The following is a 21,261-nucleotide window of genomic DNA, read 5'->3' as shown; positions in this document are numbered from 1 at the left end:
AAAAATGCATTTTTAAAATAATATAAAATGAAGTTTAATTCTTTTAAGCACTATGTTTTAATATTGTCACCATTGAATTCCTTTTTAATGTACACACACACACACACACACATATGTGTGTGTGTGTGTGTGATATATATCACACACACACACACACACACACACATATATATATATATAAAATCCAGTTTGAGACCGCCTTAAGTGCTAGGGAATCCTGGCTCCAGAGCTCTCTCTGAGAGAGAAGGCTCAGCCTCTCCCAAAATGACAGTCCGCAGGATTCCCTAGCATTGAGCCAGGGCAATTAAAGCGGATTCAACCCGGGCTGTTTCTGCAGCCCAGCCCAGACTCCCAGGGAAAAGAGAGAAAAGGAAAAGAGCCCAGCAATAATGCAGGTTAATAACCCTGCTCCATCTGGCACCCTGGGATCTGTAGTTTGCTGTGGCTCTCTCTGTGGCAGGGAAGATGCGTGGCTGGCTCCTGCTCTGCTGCTGACAGACAATGGGGCTGGGAGTGGGTCTTGGGGGGGGGGGCGATGGGGCGTTTCTCTATGCCTAGCCCAGCCCCCCTCCAGCCCTCAGCCCCCGAAGTGGCAGGGTCTCCTGCTTCTCTCTCTCCTCTCTCTCTGCTTCTGCCCTTGGCTGCTTTGGGCTGGAGCTCCAGGGAAAGCAAAGAGAAGACTTTCTTGCAAAGAGAGGACTTTGGTCGCCTTCCTCAGCTTGCAGCCCTGCGACTCCTCTCCTTTGCCCACCTGCTGCCCATATGGCTCCTTGGCAGCCTTCCCTGCTCCTGCTTGCCTGGCTGCCCTCCCTGGCTGCAGGTGGGTTCCCTGGAAGGACCAGGTGAGTTCCCCCCAGAGGGCAAAGGGACATTATGCCCCCCCCACCACCTTTTCTCTCTTGCCACCTCTCTCTGGCGCCCCATAAAGAAAGAAGTTGGCAGCGTGAGATAAATTGATTGTATGAGTAGGATTCAAAGATATAGCCTTGTTAGTCTGTAGAATCAGTATGTGGAGAGAGATCTTGTAGAAGTTTTGAGATTCACTGAAAGAAAGAAGTTGGCAGCATGAGCTTTAGTAAGAAGTTGACTGAAGTCTATGAAAGCTCATGCTGCCAACTTCTTTCTTTCAGTGAGTCTCAAAGATGCTATAAGATCTCTCTACATACGTATTATATGAGTATATTTTAATGGGTTGATAGTAGTATTGTATTTTAATTGTTGATTTTATGTCATTTCCTTTTCCTTGCCCTTTGTATATTTTAACATGTTGTGCCCTGCCTCGAGCCTTGAGGAGAGGTGGGAAAGAAATAAAATTTATTATTATTATTATTATTATTATTATTATTATTCAAAGTGATGGTTTGTGGTGTCAGTCCATGGACTGCTCTGTTGAAAGTTTCCAGGAAAGAAAGCAACAGTTTGTATGCCCATGGGCACAAATGTGGCGTGGGTCCCTGGCACATTGAAAAAAAATCTAGCTGGTCCAACACCTCAAGCAGCTTAAGAAGCACTGGTCTGCGCTAAACCACAATATATCCTTTTGATGCCACTTGAACTGACTGGCTCCATCTTAGAGGATTTTGGGATTTGAGGTGCTTAGAATTCTCTGTCAGAGAGCTCCAGTGCTGTAGGTCAGGGAGAGTGGACTAGAACTCTCCAGGGCAATTGTTCTAAGTATTTCGCCAAACTGTAACTACCGTAAACATTAGGAAGAACTTCTTGATGGTAAGAGCTGTTCCACAGTGGAATGTGCTGCCTTGGACTGTGGTGGTTTTAAACAGATGCCAGATGGCTCTCAGTGTGCTTTGACTGTGTCTTCCTGCATGGCAAGGGGTTGGACTGGATGGCCCTTGTGGTCTCTTCCCACTCTATGATTCTATGATCCTCTAAATCCCACTAACTGCAATAAAACTGTAATCAGTCTGTTGGTGCTTCCTCTCTTCTCTGTTCCTTGGATGTCTTCAAGAAGTTCAAGTCACACAAAGAACTTCAAGTCACACAAAGTTAGTTCTATGGGCCATAAAGGAGAGGAACAGATAGACCTGAAGTCCATATTAGTGGCCTAATGAAGCCACTACTATTAATAGGAACTTTGAAATTTCTCAGAGAATGGCCTTTGCCACTTGTTTCTCTCCATCTCCACTAAGAGATGGATCAGACCAGCATTTCTTTCTGTCAGATGTTCAGTGCTACAGCTGAATGTGTGAGCTACCTCCACTGGGGGAGGACTTTGGCTGAAGTGTTGTGGGATGATTTGAATGCTCTGTGGTGCTTGATTTGTTTGTGTTCTGTGCTTTCAAGTTGTTTCTGACTTATGGCAACCCTAAGACAAAACTATCATGGGGTTTTCTTGGCAAGATTTGTTCAGAGGAGACTTGCCATTGCCTTCCCCTGAGAGCATGTGACTTGCCCACAGCCACCCACTGGGTTTCATGGCTGAACCACAAATTGAACTTATGGTCTTTTTCCCCCTCATGCTTGGCACCCTCATTTGCCATAATCTGTACTTTAGTGTGAATTCAACCTGGGACTTCAATAAGGCTTGGATTCCATTAAGCAATAAATGGTAAGCAATAAAATAAAAGGACTTCTGAGCATATGCAGAGTGCTTTTCTATCTTCATCAAATAATATTAGCCTCCAAATCTGGGACTGAGAAACAGAGCTTCCACGGTACAAACTTTTGTTTGCAAACCACACTTGATACCAAACAACTCTCCCTGTAAAACCAAACATGTGGGTGAATCATGTGTGAATATTCAGTCTTCACTGAAAGGCCAATGCTGAGTTTAGCATTCAGGAGTTATATCTCACCTACTGCAAACTGTGAATAACCTGAAGTACAATCAACATTTGTGTTTTAGAATAGGAGCAAATCTACATGGCAAAATATGTGATGCTGCTGTGTGCTTTCAAGTTGTTTCTGACCAATGGGACCCCTAAAGCAAACCTTTCACATGGTTTTCTGAGGCTGAGAGTGTGAGACTCATCCAAGGTCACACCGTGGGTTCCCATGGCTGAGTGGGGACTCAAACCCTGGTTTCCACAGTTGTAATCCAGTGCTCAAACTACTATGTCATGTTGGCTCTTCTGCATAAATAAACACAGATGTACCTGGTATAGTGCAGAGGCTGAAATATTGTCTCAAGTTCAAATTTTGCCTCTGCCCTCAATGGTATACAAATTCCTTCATTTAAAAAAATTGTTTGACATACTATTTGCCCTTCTTCTTTGGCTGTTGTGCTGTAAAATAATTTGATTTAAAATCTTGTCTTTCCTCCAGAGTAGGGGGAACCTATTAGAGCAACCAAGGTCATTTCAGTGCCATACACTGACCTATAATCATACTGAAATAGGTCTAGCTAATCTTCCTCCAAAAATGGCTTGAAGTTGCCCAGTCACCACATGTATCTTACCCAATAGGTAAGATACATGTGGTGATATATACTTCTGGGTCCAGGGAGATCCCCTTCACGAGAAGTCACACCTCAGCCTTGTTCAGGGCATCAGGCACCTACCCCTAACAAAAGGAGGCATTTACAATCCTTGGACTCACCCGGTCAGTCCACCCCTGCTAAATTTTATCAGCCAAGATGGGCAATGGTCACACTTACATGTGGTAGGCCAAACTGCTTCAAGCATCTTGTCCACTTCATCAGTCAACCTTTATGCAACCTTTATTACAGTCCCCATATTGGAGACTAAAACATCTGCCCTTCTGTCCAAGATGAGAGCACTGGTATAGTGCAGTGTTTAGAGGGTTACAGTGGGATTTCAGAGACCTGGACAGCTGCCACACTGCAGAATTAATGCAGTTTGACATTGCTTTAATTGTCATGGCTCCATCTTATGGAATTCTGGGCTTTGTAGTTTGTTGTGGCAAAAGAGCTCTCTGACAAAGAAGGCTAGATATCTCACAAGGCTACAAATCCCAGAAATTCCATATCATTGAGCCATGGCTGTTAAAGAGGTGCCAAAGTGAATTATTTCTGCAGTGTGGATGCAGCCCAGGTCTCTGAAAATCCCAGTGTAACTCTTAACAGTGCAACATACAGTACTAGTGCTCTCATACTGCATAGACAGGCAGAAGTTTCTAGTCAAGCCTATGTTCTAAATGATCTTTTAAAATAATACTCCATGGCACATTTACCTATCCCACTGGCCTTGTATGTTTATTTACTTATTTTATTTATATTTAGTTAATTTATATCCCACCTTTCTCTTTGCACAAGATCCAAGATAGTTTACATCTAATTAAAATGAGATACAGCTAAAAAAAACCAAAAAACTATATTTGTACAAATATGTATTGTACATTAAAAATGCAAAGTGAAAACAGTAAAATGTGTTTAAAAACATTTAAAATCCCCATTTACAATATGAATTGTAAGTAAATTGTTTGTAAACTTTGCCTTATGATGGAAAGATTATAGAGCAAGGTCAAACTGAAGCTCCTGTGGGAGAGCCTTCTGCAACCTAGCAGCAGCCATTAAAAAGGCTCTCTCCCATGTCTTCACCAAATGTTCCTGTGAGAGTGTTGGATCAGAGATCAAGCCTTTCCAGGCCCTAAAGATATTCAAATTCAGCCTGATTCCTATAAGGAAATACAGGCGTGTTACAGATGTGCCAAAGGGGCGTGCTAGGGTTAGGAAGGGGCGTGTTAGGGTTGAGAAGGGGCGTCACTTCCTGACGCCCCTCAACCTTAGTACGGACTGAGTCCGTACAAAATGGCGGTGCTCGTCCACATGGGGGCTGCCATTTTGACCTTGCGTGGCGGAAGTGACGGCGCGAGTAGCGCCTCGCGGTGCCACTTCTGGGGCCCCGAAAGAAGCACCATTTCAATTTGGCTGCTGTGGTTCCTGGACACAGCAACTGGCAGCAGCGGCAGACCACCCGTTTTGGGCAGTCTGTAACTCGCCACAGTCTTTCAGATAATCTGGACCCAAGCTCATCTGATCTTTCTTCACAGCAGATTCAAATGATATGCTATATTAATATATAGATGGCTGGATCTTGCAAGCTGCATTGCACTTTAATCTTGAGTTAGGAATGTGATGATGTGGGGAATTCCATCAAAATGTGACAGTTGATGTTTTTAAGCAATAACTTAATGGAGTTAAGCCAAGCCAGACTATTGAATAGATTGCATGTTGGTAGCACATGTGTGTGTTTTTTCTAGGAAAATAGTACTATACTGACTACCTGAGTGTTAGGTTTATTCTCAAACTTGTGAACTGATGGCATGGTTGCTGAGTTGACAATCAGAGCTTGGGAAAGGTGTGTTTTGTTTTGTTTTGTTTTGTAGGGGGCTGGATAATTACTGAGGAAGCTCAAACAGAAAAATGAAGAGACAGGCTTACTGCTGAACACAAAGAAAACTAAAATAATGGCCAAGAGGGTCTACACAAATTCAGTCTAAACAATGAAGAAATAGAAACAGTAAAAAAGTTCCAGTACCTTTATCAGAATGGGGATTGTAAATCAAGGGATCAGAAGAAGATTGGAAGCCAAGTGAGGTTGTCATACTTTGGCTACATCATAAGAAGGCATGACTCACTGGAATACATGATAATGCTAGGAAAGATGGATGTAGAAAGGAAGGAAGGCTGCATACTAGATGGATGGACTCGATTCAGGAGGTCAATGGCAACTTATACATAAGGTCAACTTGTACAGAGTATATATGTAGATGGGAGATGGTTAAGGAATGCCAGGTATTGTAGGCTGTATTTCAGAGGAAGGAACTGGCAAAATAACCTCAGTCCTTACCCCAATTTCTTATGAAATTCATGATATCATCATAAGTCAACAGATGACTTGAAGGCACATACACACACATAAATCTTAGGAGACAGGAGAGGAGTGAGATACTTTTCTTTTCCAGGCCTACTGCTGTATGGTGATATTATTGCACATACTGAGCTGATGTTATTTGCATCTTTTAACGCATATTTTTTTTAAAAAAATTGCAAAGCTGCATTGTAATTCATATCTAATTGACCTTCATTGGAACAAAGCCAGAAGGGAAAGTACACCATAAAGCATTTGAAGAAAGAATGCCCCTCAACTGCAGAACATCTGTGGGGGTGAGATACAGCACAGCACAGAATTTGGAAATATGTTAATTTTTAAAAATATACCTAGGATGCCCAGATGTTTTGGACCACACCTCCCAGAATTCCTGATCATCGATTATATGTTGCATCTTTTCAAGAAGTTTACGACTCATGGCTACCCTACTGTGAAATTACCATGGGGTTTTCTTGGCAAGATTTATTCAGAGGAGGTTTGCCAATATCTTCCTCTGAGGCTCAGAGAGTATGACTTGCCTTAAGGTTGCCAGTAGGTTTTCATGGATGAGCAGGGATCTGAACCCTGGTCTCCAGAGTCTTTGTCCAACACTTAAACCACTACACAGCACGATGATTCTGGAGGCCAACAGTTAGGTATAGTTGTTCTGCAGTATCTCCCTTGCCCTTGAAAATCCATTCAAGAAAAGCTGGTCTGGAGCTGTTTGACACCAACATGTGGTTTTATTCATAATTTTAAAAGAAAAATCAGGCAAAAAAAAATTCTTTTAAAGCCACAGTTGATTTCAGTGTATGTGTATTTGTCTGAGAGAAAAGAGAGAGATTTGTTTTTGCTGGAAAATTTAAAAGGATTTAATGCATTCAGTATGTTTACAAGTACTATTTGGAATCTCACTATTGCAACTTTTTCTATGTCTATACATAGATCTGGAAACCCTTCTGCTTATTGTAAATGATAGTGTAGGCATGACTTTGGCAATCTCAGCTGCAGATGCCTTTCTAGTAGTTGCTCTTGTTAAAAATCTTTGTTGATCCTACAGGAAATCAGCTCCAAATCTGATATTGAATCCTAACCCACTTCTTCCCACCCCTACAGTAGAGCCAAATGGAGCAGTGTTTTTCAAACTTTGGTCCTCCAGATATTTTGAACTGCAGTTTTCAGAAGCCCTCTAACAAGCATGGTTAGAAATTCTAGGGGTTGAGAACCACTGAAGTGGAATATTCCAAGCAAGTGGCAATTGAGGTTTGGACTAAGTTATTCATGCTAATCTCCAGATACATGCTATGTTTTCTATATAAAATTTCTATCTCAGTTAATAAAAGTTCTTCTGAAGTTCATGAAAATCCAGGAGAGGGCTGTAACATTTCAATGGATTAAAGATTCTGGACAAAATGATAAATCATAAGGAGCTCTGTGATTATCCTCCCTCTCTCAATTTCTCTTTCATAGTAGAGTAGATTGCGAGAGAAGGGAGAAACTTTAATGTTTTCCCCTTGAGTTATTTTTTAGCTCATATTGCAGGTTTCCACATGTGATTTTTAAAAACCTTTGTGAGACAAGACCAGCCCTATCAATAGATATAGTGAGGCAGTTGCCAAACAAAAGATGTGTGTGCAGGTAGCCAAGCTTTCCTCCTGGCTATTTTTCCAGAGGCTTCTCAATCTTTTCCCCTCTGTTACAACCAGTGTTGCCAATTTCGGTGGAATTCCTCGAAATCTGGGGAATTTAATTAATGTCTTTCTAGGGATTTTGACTGAATCAGAATAATAAATATAGGGGAATTCCGGGGATTTTGGATTTTGGTAAAACATTCCAGGTTATATCTTCAAGGCTTGTTGGCAACACTGGCTACAACGCCTGGCCTGGCCTCCTCAACACAGGCTGCTGTCTCAAGCCAGGCAGAGAATGGTGGTGTACAGACCGCCACTTTGGGGTGGCTTGCACCTGCCCCTTTCCCCAACGGATCAGGGCTTGAGCTGCCACAGCGGCAACCCTGGAGGCCCCGATCTGCCGCTTTTCCTGGCCTTGGGGAAGCAGCAAAAGGCCGATTCCCCGCGGCCTGAAAAGGGGTGTCCTTGGGGCTTCATGCCCCAAGGACACCCCAACAGTGGCGGGGAGAGAGAGAAAGGGGCCACTCGGCCCATTTCTCTCTGTATTGCTGGTGCGGCTGTTTAAAAGCCATGCCAGCGATACGCGTGGCAGAAGAAGCTCCAAAACAGAGCTCCTTCTGGCGCTGCTGAAAGGGCGCCACAAGTACCCTTCAGCGGCGCCAAGACATAATGGCCGCACCGTTTGGATGCAACGTAGCAGTTACTTCAAAATGGCAGTGCCCATGTGAACAGGGCGCCACCATTTTGTATGTACTCCGTACGTACTAGGGTTGTGGGCGTCTAAAAGAGACGCCCCCAGGCAACCCTAGTACGTACAGAGTACGTACAAAATGGCCCATTTGGACAGGGCCAATGTTACCCATCCCTAGTACTGAAATCTGTCAGCTTTTATACATTCCTAACCTCCAACATTTCACAGAAGAAAACTGGGACAAATGTAACCAAGCAACCTCAGTATGTGGTTAAGACAGCAAAAGTTATTAATGAAGAAGAATACACAAACTAGGAGCAGCTGCAACAGTTTGTTTTCTTTTTGCCTGAGCCAATTAAGAAAGGTAAGATTCTGCCCCTCCTCTCCTCTGTTCTGTTTCCCTGCTCAGTTTTAGTGCCATCTATTTGTAGCATCATGATGCGCCTCCAGTGCTTCGCCCAGATGATACAGTGATGAAGGGGCGCCATATAGCTGTGCCCACTATGGCTATTGCACCCTCAGAAGGCCAGATCAGGGCCGCAGCATGAGGTTGCCGTGGCACTGATCCAGCTGAAGAAGGGGTGGCTGGAGGCTGCCCCTTCAGGGCTGTTTTTACAGCACCTGAGACATTTTTAAAGAAGCTAGAAAAAGTGGGATGACACAGGATTAATTAGGACTGCCCATGGAATTAGGACTGCACACTCATTGGGTGGTAGCAGATGCATGGAAAAAGAAGGTGACAGCATCTTGTGTGTGTGTGTGTCTGTTTCAACAGCTTATCAAAAATAATTTCTGAGCTAAGAAATCCCTAGAGGTATTTCTCTCTCAATACTTTGCTTTTCTTCTGTTGATTTTGCAGGCTCCCCTTTGCAGCTTGCATGTATGTATGTGTGTGTGTACGTGTGTGTGTGTGTGTGTGTGTGTGTGTGTGTATATATATGGAAGAATGAATTACGTACCTTATTCCAGTGTTTAGAAGGAAGGAAGCTCTATACTTTCGAGGGCAGGGAAATATCTGATTTACAAATTGTAAGCCGCACCTCCCAGAATTCCTGATCATCGATGATATGTTGCATCTTTTCAAGAAGTTGTTATTATTATTATTATTATTATTATTATTATTATTATTTCTTTTATGTATTTATATTTTTATATTTCCTGCCTTGGTAATGTGGTTCTCTTGATGCTGGATTTATAAAAATCGTTCTCTGTGTTTAAACTGCTATATTATATTCATAAATATTATTAGCTCTATGGCCTGAGACAGACAGGCGGGAAGCGGTATGCCGGTGCTGATAGGGTTTGGGAGCGCTCACCAATCGCACACTCCCAAACCTTAGTCCACAGAGGCTGTCATGATGATGCAAGCGCAGCACCACATCCATACATCGGGGCACCGCGCTTGCATCATTGACACACCACAGTGCACTAATGGCATAATGATGGTGGCGCCCACATATGCCAAAAAGAACCCAGATTTCCCAGGTTCTTTTTGGTGCGGAGGGAGCTTGCACAGTTTGGCAGCTGCAGGCTCCCTCTTGAGCTAAATTGGATGGCTCCAGCCCGCCCTTTTGGGGCAGTCTGTTGAGCTCCTATATTAGAATTTCCTCTTGCTAGCTGCAAGTCAGCAGACATTATTGTGAAAAGGGTAACTTGTAAGATTTGTAATAATTTCTAATAAAAGTATTATTAGAATACTGTATTAATATTCTAGAATATTATCAGATTATTGAAAGAACAGGTGAGATTTGTAATAATAGAATATTACTTTTGGTTTAAAATCTTGGTCTCTTTGTTAGGTTTCTTTAATTAAGGCTCAACTTGTATTATTGAAAATTGAGTTTGTGCAGTGAAAGTTTTTGCCATCTTGGCTGTTTTGATATCCAACAAATTAGAAAGCAGAAAACTCATTAGATGTTGTGCTATTAATTACCTCCAAGTTATCAGTAGTTCAACTGCAGCAATTATTTCAGGGGGCCCAATGGTTAGAGGCCTCATCCTGAAGGTGAAGAAAATGTTGCTGGCTTCCTCTTCCTCCCCTCCAATGTTTCTGTTATTGTCAATATTTGGTGGTTTACTTTAATAATTGAGTCAAATATCATGGGATCATGCAGATACGAGTCTAACAGAAGTACCAAGGTTTTAAGTAGTAATATGGATGGGAAGGGGGGGGGGGGAGAAATGCCTGCTGCCTTGAGTTTTTGGAAAGGTAGGATATCAGTGTAATACTATCTAATAGCCATAATACATACATAATAGGTACAGAGCCAGATATTGTACTGAAGATCTTGCCTGCTGTAATTTGCAGCTGCAGTTTTTGGACCAGTCTCAAAGGCAATACTAAAGATTCTATTCATGGATTACAGTTATCAGGTTATCTTCACCTAGGGAAGGACATAACTGGCATACGTAATGCAGCTGATAGGAGGCACACCTTGCCATCACTGCCACATGTGCCTCAACTGACAAAGATGGACTAGGAGCACTCCCAAACTACTCAGTTCAAGCTTCTCCAGAACAGATAGGGCTCCTCCCATTCCTGGATCCAAGAATCACTCACATTAGCTCCTCCTGAGTATAATTCACCTTCAGTTTTTGGTCCCAATACTACATCCAGGCACTGTTTCAAGATATGCAGCGTCTCTCTTGACTTTTATGCAATAAAAGAATGCTGGTGACACCTTATTTCATATAATAATAATAATAATAAAGTTTTATTTTTATCCCGCTCCTTCCCACGATCAGGGCGGCTTACAACATAAGTTAAAAACAGTGATTACAGTAAAAACAGAGTAAAAATACAAACAGCATCAAACAATCACTAAAGAATAACAGGCTAAAAGCCCCAAAGCCCAACCTCTTGGCCACGGAAGAGGAGGGAGGCCCACAGGATTTTTAATCGGGGAATGCCTGTTGGAACAGGAAGGTTTTAAGATCCTTCCTGAATTGGGCCAGGGTGGTAGTCGAGCGGAGCTCGGTGGTCAGCGTATTCCAAAGGGCTGGGGCAGCGATGGAAAATGTCCTCCGTGTAGTGGAGGATAACCTAGCCCCAGGCACCTTCAGTAGTTGCTGCCCAGACGTTCTGAGGGTGCGAGGCGGAATGTACGGGGAGAGGCGGTCCTTTAGGTATCCTGGGCCCAAGCCATTTAGGGCTTTATAGGTAATTACCAACACCTTATATTGAGCCCGGAAGCGGATGGGCAGCCAATGGAGATCTTTCAGTACCGGTGTTATGTGGCTGGTCCTGGAAACGCCTGTGACCAGCCGGGCTGCCATGTTCTGCACCATTTGCAGCTTCCGGGTTTGGTATAAGGGTTGCCCCATGTAGAGTATGTTGCAGAAATCCAGTCTTGAGGTTACCAGAGCATGTACAACAGTTTCAAGGTCCCTCTGGGCCAGGTATGGGCGCAGCTGGCGAATAAGCCGAAGCTGATGACAGGTGCTCTTGACCGTCGCATTCACCTGAGCAGTCAGGTGAAGCGACGAGTCAAGAAGCACCCCCAGACTGCGCACGGAGTCCTTCACAGGGAGCGTGACCCCGTTCAGGACAGGTGGAACCACCGCCATTCCTGGACCAGGAGAACCTATCACTAGTACCTCCGTTTTCTCTGGATTCAACTTGAGTCGGTTTTCCCTCATCCAGCCCATTACTGACTCTAGACAGGCCACGAGAGGAGAGACGCCATCCCCAGTCACTGCATCAGTCGGAGACATAGAGAAAATGATTTGGGTGTCATCAGCGTACTGATGACCCCGCGCCCCATGTCTCCGGATGATCTCTCCCAGCGGTTTCATGTAAATGTTAAATAGCATGGGAGACAGAATGGTTCCTTGAGGGACCCCAGTATTAAGGGCCCGCTCATCGGAGCACACGTCTCCCAGCTGCACCATCTGGGACCTTCCAGAGAGGTAGGACCGGAACCACTGGAGCGCAGTGCCCCCGATTCCCACCTCTGCCAGACGTCCCAGAAGGATACCATGGTCTATGGTATCGAAAGCCGCTGAGATGTCCAAGAGCACCAACAGGGACACGCTTCCCCTGTCGATGCCCAGACGGAGATCATCGACCAAGGCGACCATGGCAGGAGTGGGAATTTTTCAGTCTTCCAGATGCTACTGAACTGCAACTCCCAGCTACCCTAAACCAATACAGCTATTTATGAGGAAAGCTAAGAATTTCAGTTCTCAGTATCTGGAAGTTCACCTGCTTCCTTCCAGATAATACAAGGTTCTTTTTCAAAGTAGATATTAGATAGCACTGTCAACATAATTGTACCACATGACACTTCACAGCTTAGCTGCTAGGCCACCAAGACACACCCCTGCAATACTCTTTTCTAGAACTGACTTCACAGATAGAGACTATGGAGTTTATCAAACGGGAGGAATTTCTCTTAAATTCGAATGAAAAGAAAGTGGGTCCAGAATGCATTCACTTAAAGTTGCTAGTTTAGTGCAATTACGTGAATGCTCATTGCGTTCGAACTGGCTCCCCATTGCCTGAAAATAGCATGCCATTGCCCGAATTTGCGTGTGGCTGTCTATCATGCAATAACGTGAAACCACATGATTGTGTTCGGACTGACTTCCGATTGCCTGAATTTGTGTGTAGTGGGTTATCACGCAATAACGTTAAACCCCATGATTGCGTTCAGATTGCCATCAGATTATACTTCCAATTCCCCTTGTCTGATAAACTCCATTATGGTCAATGGTATCAAAAATCATGAGAAATCAAATGAAAAGAAACAGGGTAACATTTTCCTTGCTCCCTTCCATAATAGATAATCCATTAGATTGACTGATTCTGTCCCCAGCCCAGGTCTCAACCCAGACTGAAATATTCAAGATCTCTTCAAAAGTGTCTTCAGCTCAAGTGTGCGTATGTCTTCAGGTCACTCCTGCCTTAAGGTCAGTGTTGCCAACAGGCCTCGAAGATATTCCCCGGAATGTTTTACCAAAATCCCCAATCCCTGGAATTCCCCAAATATTTACCGGAATATTCAGTCAAAATCTCTGGAAAGAAATTAATTAAATTCCCCAGATTCCAGGGAATTCCCCAGATATTGGCAATGCTGCTTATCGTAACCCTAAAGCAGTTAAAGTGGTTTTCTTGGCAAAACATGAGAGGTTTACCCTTGCTTTTCTCTGAGGCTGAGGAAGTGTAACATTCCCAAGGTTATTCAGTAGGTTTCTCTGGGCAAGCAAGGATTTGAGCCTTAGTCCTAATCCACTCAAACCACTATACCAGGCTGGCTCAAAATCAACTCAAAAAGGGGAATATTTGTGACCAGGTAGTGGTTGTCATACACTGTGGGTCCAGGAGGAGTTTCTGCTTAATAGATAACTGACGTTTGCTTAAAAGCAGCCGGCAGCATTCTTTCACATAATGATATATTCACCAATCTCTAGACCCATGTGGGCAGCTCCTTGTGGCTATTGAATAAGTCATTTTACAGGTCAGACAGCCGCATGCATCTTGTCCACATCCTCAAGCTATAACAAGTGGCAGATATCCCACAAAACAGAATAAGACAGTCCATTGGACACCTTATTTGACTCTGTATCAACAGCTGCATTCAGCTCAACAGGATTGAAACAAGCCATTTGACCCTTAAAATGTCCTAGACAAATTGTCACAACAGGCCACAGACACTTGTGAACTAGTTTTGAACTAGTATAACTGTCTTAAAGCATCTAACAATGACACTTTGTGCCATTCAGAAAAGCCGTACCAGACAGCTGAGAGTGAAAAGTCAACTTCTTGTTTGAATTAAGGAGGTTAATCATGTTGTCATCCAGGAAGCTATGCTTTGAAATACTAAAGTTCTTCAAGAAGTTACAATTTTGATTTCTTCTTCATTAATAGAACTGGTGCCTATTCAATGGACAGATATAAGATTTGTCCAGGTTTCTTGATGTTTACAGGGCTCTGTTAATTTCCCTTCTACAGCTCATGTTCTGTATTTTATGCACAGCTCAAGAGATCGCAGGCAACTACTAGCTCTGAATCATCCTGGTGTCTGTCGCTATGGTTCAAAGTTTGACTGCTGCTATGGGTGGAAAAGAAATAGCAAAGAGCACTGTGAAGGTAATAGTAACATCTTGTTGTTTCCTTATCTCTAGAAATGCATGCTTAAATCAAAATGAATTTGGCCTTCTAGGGGTTTCCATAAAAACCTGACATAGCGATGCTTTACATGAGAGAGAGAGTTTAGGCAGAATGGCAATGCTGGGGCCAACCAGGATAGACTTCACACATTTTGTTGATACCTAAAATAATATTCTGGTCATCTCGTCTTATTTCCTCTAGGAGTCTTCTACCCTGCAGATGTTTGGCAGCCAGGGTTCAGTCCTCTGTTATTCAACTCCCATGAGCCTTAGTTAACATGATCAGTAGTAAGGGATCATGGGAGTTCAGTTCAAAAATGTCTGGGGCACTGTGTTGGAGAAGCTTTGTTTTTTCCCCTCTCATTTATGCTGTTTATTTTTAAATGCATGTACACATGTGTTTCAAAGGAGGCCTGGTTTAACAGAACCTGTTTTATTAAAAGTTACCTACTTGGCACCTTTTGTTGTTGCTGCTGTGTGCCTTCGAATTGTTTTGAACGTATGTTGACCCTATGGCAACCCTATCATAGGGTTTTCTTAGCAAGTTTCTTCAGGGTAGGTTTGCCATTGCCATCCCTGAGGCTGAGAGAGTGTCATTTGCCCAAGGTCACCCAGTAGGTTTACATGGCTAGCTGGGATTTGAACCCTGGCCGGACCCTATTCTGGGAAGAGAAGTGGGACAGGGACCACAGCTCAGTTCTCCCAGCACCAACAGAGAAGCAGCCAGCAGCATCCACATTGAGTTGGGCCAGAGTTTAAGAAAATCCTCCTTTGTTATTGCAAGTCCAGCTAGCATGGCCAGTGGCTGATGCATGGGTGAAACAGACAGTCAAAATAGAGTGGCAAATGTGTTTATATGACACACACCTCCAAAGTGGGTGGAAACTGAAACAAAGCCACTCCCTGGGACTAAAAACCAAATCAAACAGTACCTGGGATACTATGGCATAGAGCAGAAAATGTGTGTGTTCATGCCTGCCTGTCAAAAGCCAGGCATCAGTGAGGGACTGCAGCAAAGCAAAAAAATGAAAGTGCAACAACACCAATGGATGTAATTACACCATACACAAACCAGACAGTCTAATGGGGGCATGAGGTGAAGGGGCATGTATTGGTTGAGGGGGGGGGGCTGCTATGCTTGTGCTTTGCCAATTTATCACTCACATACCAGTGCAGTGATACTCTGTACTGGTGGAGCATCACACATGCGACTGTCTGGCCAATGAAAGGAGTGGCCATCCAATGAAATGGCATCTGGGCAGGACATGGGAGGTAATTGGAGGTTGCACGTGATGTGTTTGTGCAACAGTGTGCATGCATGGTGGGGAGGTGACAAAAAGTTAACCAGCAGCACAGCTTAATGCTGACTTGTGCAATTTGCCCATGGGTATTCAGCCCACCTTGGTAGCAGGCCGTGTGGACAGCAGGGTTTCAACCCGCTTTTGGAAAAAGGATCGAGCTGCTTTTTCCTGCCTGTCTGCTCCAACCCTCAGATATTCCAGGAGAGGTGGTCCAAAAAAGGAACTTTCCTAAGTTTTGGTCACAGCCGCTAAGCCCTGTCTCTCTAAACAAACACATGTACATGATGGCAGAATGAAAGGATTTCAGTTTTCCCACACAGTTCATTGAGCATTGGGTTGTGATTTCTGTTCAATGGCTGTCCTTTGGCTCCATGATGTATGTGTGAGCTAGAACTTAGCTCACTTTCAAAAATCTTCTCCTCTATAGATTATTTTCTAATTCTAGTGCACTGGTGTTGGTATTATACTTGTGTGTGGATTCTACTATCATCTGCAGTGTTCTGGTATGGTATGAAAATAGTATTACTTAGCAGAAGGAGACTTGTGAGCTTGTATGACAGTTTATATGCAATATAGCCAAAATCTCTGTTCCTGAGCCCTATCCAGGCACCAGCATTTTTTTATTTCAGGAATTAGCAACCATCTTTGAGCCTCAACATGGGTTTCTAGCTCCTTTAAAATGCTTAGTATCTGTATAAAGATTAATTTCAAAAAATAAATAAAACAAAATGCTTAGTATCTACCTAAGGCTCAAGTGGTATTAATTTCAGGGGAAATGCTACCCTTAAGAGAGCCATGCTGAGAAATTTATAGCCTTACATTTTTGATTAAATGGCATATGTTTTTCTTAGCTATTTATATTATTAGAGGGCTGAAGATTTCTAACTGTCTGTCATTCTAGCATAAATACATCTGAAGATTACCCAAACTGATGCTCAGTTTTCAGATCTCTACAGAATTAGTTTCATGAAGAACATATAGTTATTTAACGACCTCTGAGCTTTTAATAAAACATAGCATAAACACAGGGGAGTAGTTGAACTCTTTCTCCAGCTGAATTCTGGCAGGACTGAATGAACTAATAAAATGTTGACTTTAGAAGTTGTCTCTTTCTTAGACAACACATCTGTTCTTCTGATGAACTTAGCTTTGGGTATATAGCACAGATGAACAAAAGTTCACATCATCATTGATCTGCTCACCAGACTGTTGTCCAATGTGGAAAGCTGCCAAAAGGGTCCTCTCTCCTTGAACTTACATTAATGCACATTGCAGATGACAGTCCTAATTGAATGCATCTCCATCTGTTGAATGGAGCAGTCCTTTATTAATAACACTCTTGTTCTGTTTGTATCACCCCAGTTCAGCTGTTCTACTGTATAGTGTGGTAAGAAGGGTAATATGTAAAAGTTTTTTGAGGAAGCACTTGGAGCTCAGTGTATGAAAACAGTAGAATAATTTTCTCCTAATATCCCATTTTCAAAACCATTTCACATTCTTCTCTTGGCAGATTTCTGGTGTTAGTTGGGCATGACAAATTAGGATTAGGATGCAGATATTCTTGGCTGTATTACTCTTTTTTTTTTTTAAAGTCACACTGTTCCTTTCACATTGGGCCACTTCTGATGAGGATTTCTTTCAGATTATATATATGTGTGTGTGTGAGTGAGTGCAAGTGTAAGAGAGAGTGTGTGTGTGTGAGAGAGAGAGAGAGAGAGAGAGAGAGAGAAAGGAAATGAGTGTGTATTGGCAACATATTAAGTAATTTGGAACCATGAAATATCATTAAAAAATTTAGAACCATGAAATATCATTAAATAAATTGGAATGAAGATGATTTCAATGTTTTAATAGATTTCAGCAGAACATTACAAAAGACAATGAAATTCAAGCATGTTATGTTCAAAAAGCTCTGAACAGCTGCCAAGACTGTCTTGCGATTCTGCTCTAAACCAAACTAAATTGCCCATGTAGAAAGAAACTGTTATTCTATGAACAGGAAATGCAGATGTTGTGACCAAACTACTTACAGATGTCAATGCACAGAACATACCAAATGTATAAAGATGAGAAGAAGAAGAAACCACCAGGCATATCTTCCTGAACCTGGCTGCAGATGTGGCCCTATGCAGAAGCTCACTTTGTGGGAGAGTTCTTCTGAGGGGAAGAACTGAAACAAAAAGCATTAAGACCTCCCACTCCTTTTGTTGTATTATGTATGTGAGTCTTCAGCAGCTCAGATTGAGTTCACATTTCCATCTCTGGAAGCTACTTCCAGTCTAAGATCCATGTCAAAAACCAGGTGGCCTTCTTCCCCACAGATCCTCCTTGGAAAATGCTTGAGGGGTTGCTATGTGTCTTACATTACAAAAAACTTGTCTGTGCAGCTGTCAGAAGACAGTCCTCCATCTGAAGACAACTCCTAATGGAAGGGTTGTCCAGTATCCAGTGGTGTTATTGTGTTACTGCCAGGTTTGTTGCCCATAATTATCATAAAATCATAGAATCGTAGAGTTGGAAGAGACTGCAAGGGCCATCCAGTCCAACCCCCCTGCCATGCAGGAAATCTCAATCAAAGCATCCCCGACAGATGACCATCTAGCCTCTGTTTAAAGACCTCCAAGGAGGGATACTTCACTACACTCCGAGGGAGTTGGTTCCACTGTCAAACAGCCCTTACTGTCAGGAAGTTCCTCCTAATGATGAGGTGGAATCTCTTTTCCTGTATTGCATCAATTGTTCCGGGCTTTGGGCCAGGTACCTGGAGGACCGCCTCTCCCCGTACAATCCGCCCCGCAACTTCGACTTCAGGGCAGCTATTTTAAGATTCCAGAGGTGAAATACAACTCCACCTCTAGGAGGGCTTTCTCCATCTCTGCCCCCAACCTCGGGAACGCGCTGCCCTATGAGCTCCGCTCAGCCACCTCCTACCTCAATTCAAAAGGGGTTAAAAACCCACTTATTTGAACAAGCTTACCCTGACAGTAATCTCCCCCCCAGTGTCTTGCCCCATTGTCTGCCGACATGTATGTTATTTTATCGTACTGTTTTAATGTATTTATCTTGGGTTGTATAATGCATTGTTCCTTCTTGTTGTTCACCGCCCTGATTTTTTAGAAGGGCGGTATATAAATAAAATTTTATTATTTATTATTATTATTATATAGTACTCTGGAGCAGCAGAAAACAAACTTGCTCCCTCCTCAATATGACATCCCTTCAAATATTTAAACAGGGCTATCATCTCACCTCTTAACCTTCTCTTCTCCAGGCTAAACATCCCCAGCTCCCTAAGTCGTTCCTCATAGGACATGGTTTCCAGACCCTTCACCATTTTAGTCGCTCTCCTTTGGACACGCTCCAGTTTCTCAATGTCTTTTCTGAATTGTGGTGCCCAGAACTGGACACAATATTCCAGGAGGGGCCTGACCAAAGCACAATATAGTGGCACTATTACTTCTCTTGATCTAGACACTATAGTTTTATTGCATTGGCCTTTTTAGCTGCCGCATCACACTGTTGACTCATGTTCAACTTATGGTCTACTTGGACTCCTAGATCCCTTTCACATGTAGAAGTGTCTCGTTCAGCCAGGTGTCCCCCATCCTATATCTGTGCAATTCATTTTTCCGCCCTAAGTGCAGTACCTTACATTTCTTCATGTTGAATGTCATTTTGTTAGCTTTGGCCCAACTTTCTAGTCTATTCAGGTCATTTTGAATTTTGATCCTGTCCTCTGGGGTATTAGCTATTCCTTCTAATTTGGTGTCATCTGCAAATTTGATAAGTATGCCCCCAATTCTGTCATCCAAGTCATTTGTATCAATGAAATACAAATACAGTATCCTTTTGTACAATGAGTAGTACAAGAAATTTCAAGTGTACTCTATCTGTTGTGCACAGGAGAGAAACTGCAGATATTTTTACTCTGTTAGCATCACATTGGATGTAGACACAAGCCCAGTTTAAATATAGATAGAAACTTAAGAAGGGAGAACAAGGAGCCATGAAGTTGCCCAGAAAGAGGTAGCATCTGAAGAGTAGGCTGATCTGCGTGGCTGACAGATCCATTGTTGAGAGTGATGAGTCCACTCTTGGTTTTATGGCTGCTAGTCTCAGAGGACAGCAAAGGCAAATCTCCTCTGAACAAATCTTGCCACAAAACCCCTATAATAAGTTCACCTTTGGATTGCCAAATGTTGGGAACAACCGGAAGACACATACATACACTTGTAGCTGCTCTGGGTTGTATGGGAGCTGCCCCCCCCCCCAGTGCTGTCAGGAACGGCATCCCATACCACTCCAACAGTAACAGAATCACTGCCCATCCTTGAAGTGTTTGAGTGATGAACCAAAACTCTGGAGACCAGGGTTTGAATCCCTGCTCAATGTTGGAAACCCACTGGGAGACAGACCTTGGGCAAGTCACACACTCTCAGCTTCAGAAGAAAGCAATGGCAAATCCCCTCTAAATGAATCTTGCCATAAAACCCCCATGATAGGGTCACCTCAGGGTTGCCATCAGTTGGAAACAACTTGAAGGCACAGAACAATAACAATGGTTTGAAAGTTCTGATCACATAGCCCATATGGCACAAAATAGTTAGAATGTTAATAAAAAGACACCCAAACAGTTAAACAAAGTAAGACAGCCCACATTGTAAATTAGGGTAAAAAGTGATAGTGATCCAAGTGAGGGTCTATGTGTGCATTTCTTCCTATTGTTTCATTAGACGACTGCTGCAGCAGATTGAAATTAATGACTGGCACAAATAATAGAAAAAGAGTTGAGATCATCTTATTATTAACATCCTTGGTGGTCCAACCAGGAGAAATAAAATCTAATAGTGATGAAAAGATTCTAGTGTTGTTTGTTTGTTTGTTTGTTTGTTTTAAAAAAGAGAAATCACTGTATGTATGAAAGTATGATTTATGGCAACCAGCCATTGTGGTGCTTGGGTGGTATTCAAATTTGGAAATAAAAAGATTTTGCAGCCCAAGTGTGAGCCTCTGTAGTCTTCCTGTGTTGCCATGATACTATCTGGAGGTTTAAAGTCAACCTAGAAAAAAAAAAGGATCTATAGTAATTTGAAGCAGATCTGGTAATGATTAGAAAGGAAATCAAATCAGCAACATTATGTGGATATAAACACTTTCTGGAGACCATTTATTAAATGTCATAGCAGGTAAGAAAGAAAAAAGAAGGTAAAGAATATAAAGTTTTCTAATCTATATTACAGAATAGAAATAATCTCTTATGCAATGATGGGCTGTGGTTTTCCAAAAATCATCCAAAATCTCTTTTGAACAGCAATGCAAAAATAAATGAATACAGTTAGGCAGTTAAATACGTTTAGTGAGAACCCATGTTTTATCATTTTTATTATCATGATTCTAAATCTACTCTAAAGAAGATTTGTTTCCCAGCAATTTATTTAAGATTGCAAAGATGTGAATTTTTGTGCTGAGATCTATTCTAAGTAGCTAGCATGAGAAGATAATCCAAGTTTATTAAATTGTCTATAGTTATTTCAGATGAAGATAGAACCTTATCTCCCTATATGATCCCTCCCACCTCTTGGGATTTTCTGGCGAGACCCTTCTCACTGTCCCACTGCCTTCATAGGTATATCTTCATAGGTACACAGAAGAATTTCTTCTCAGTAGTTTCTCCTAGACTCTGGAACTCCCTTCCTAGAGAGGTTAGATTAGTGCCCTTCTTGCTATCCTTTTTAGGC

At 42.6% G+C, this 21,261-nt stretch overlaps 1 protein-coding gene across 1 annotated transcript in view; it reads left to right on the top strand.

Annotated features, from left to right (window-relative positions):
- Positions 1–674: 674 nt before the first annotated feature.
- The window catches only part of EGFL6 (EGF like domain multiple 6), a 53,377-nt gene continuing 32,790 nt past the window's right edge, over positions 675–21,261 (top strand). Inside the window, exons 1-2 of the mRNA XM_042460609.1 lie at positions 675–842; positions 14,090–14,202. Coding sequence (XP_042316543.1) covers positions 763–842; positions 14,090–14,202 — 193 coding nt within the window. The 5' untranslated portion in view covers positions 675–762. The remainder of the gene's footprint in view (positions 843–14,089; positions 14,203–21,261) is intronic.

The sequence above is a fragment of the Sceloporus undulatus genome, chromosome 3 (genome assembly GCF_019175285.1).
Source record: "Sceloporus undulatus isolate JIND9_A2432 ecotype Alabama chromosome 3, SceUnd_v1.1, whole genome shotgun sequence".
Lineage (NCBI taxonomy): Eukaryota > Metazoa > Chordata > Lepidosauria > Squamata > Phrynosomatidae > Sceloporus > Sceloporus undulatus.
The sequence above is the reverse complement of the archived record's forward strand: the minus strand, read 5'-3'. Positions and strand labels throughout refer to the sequence as shown.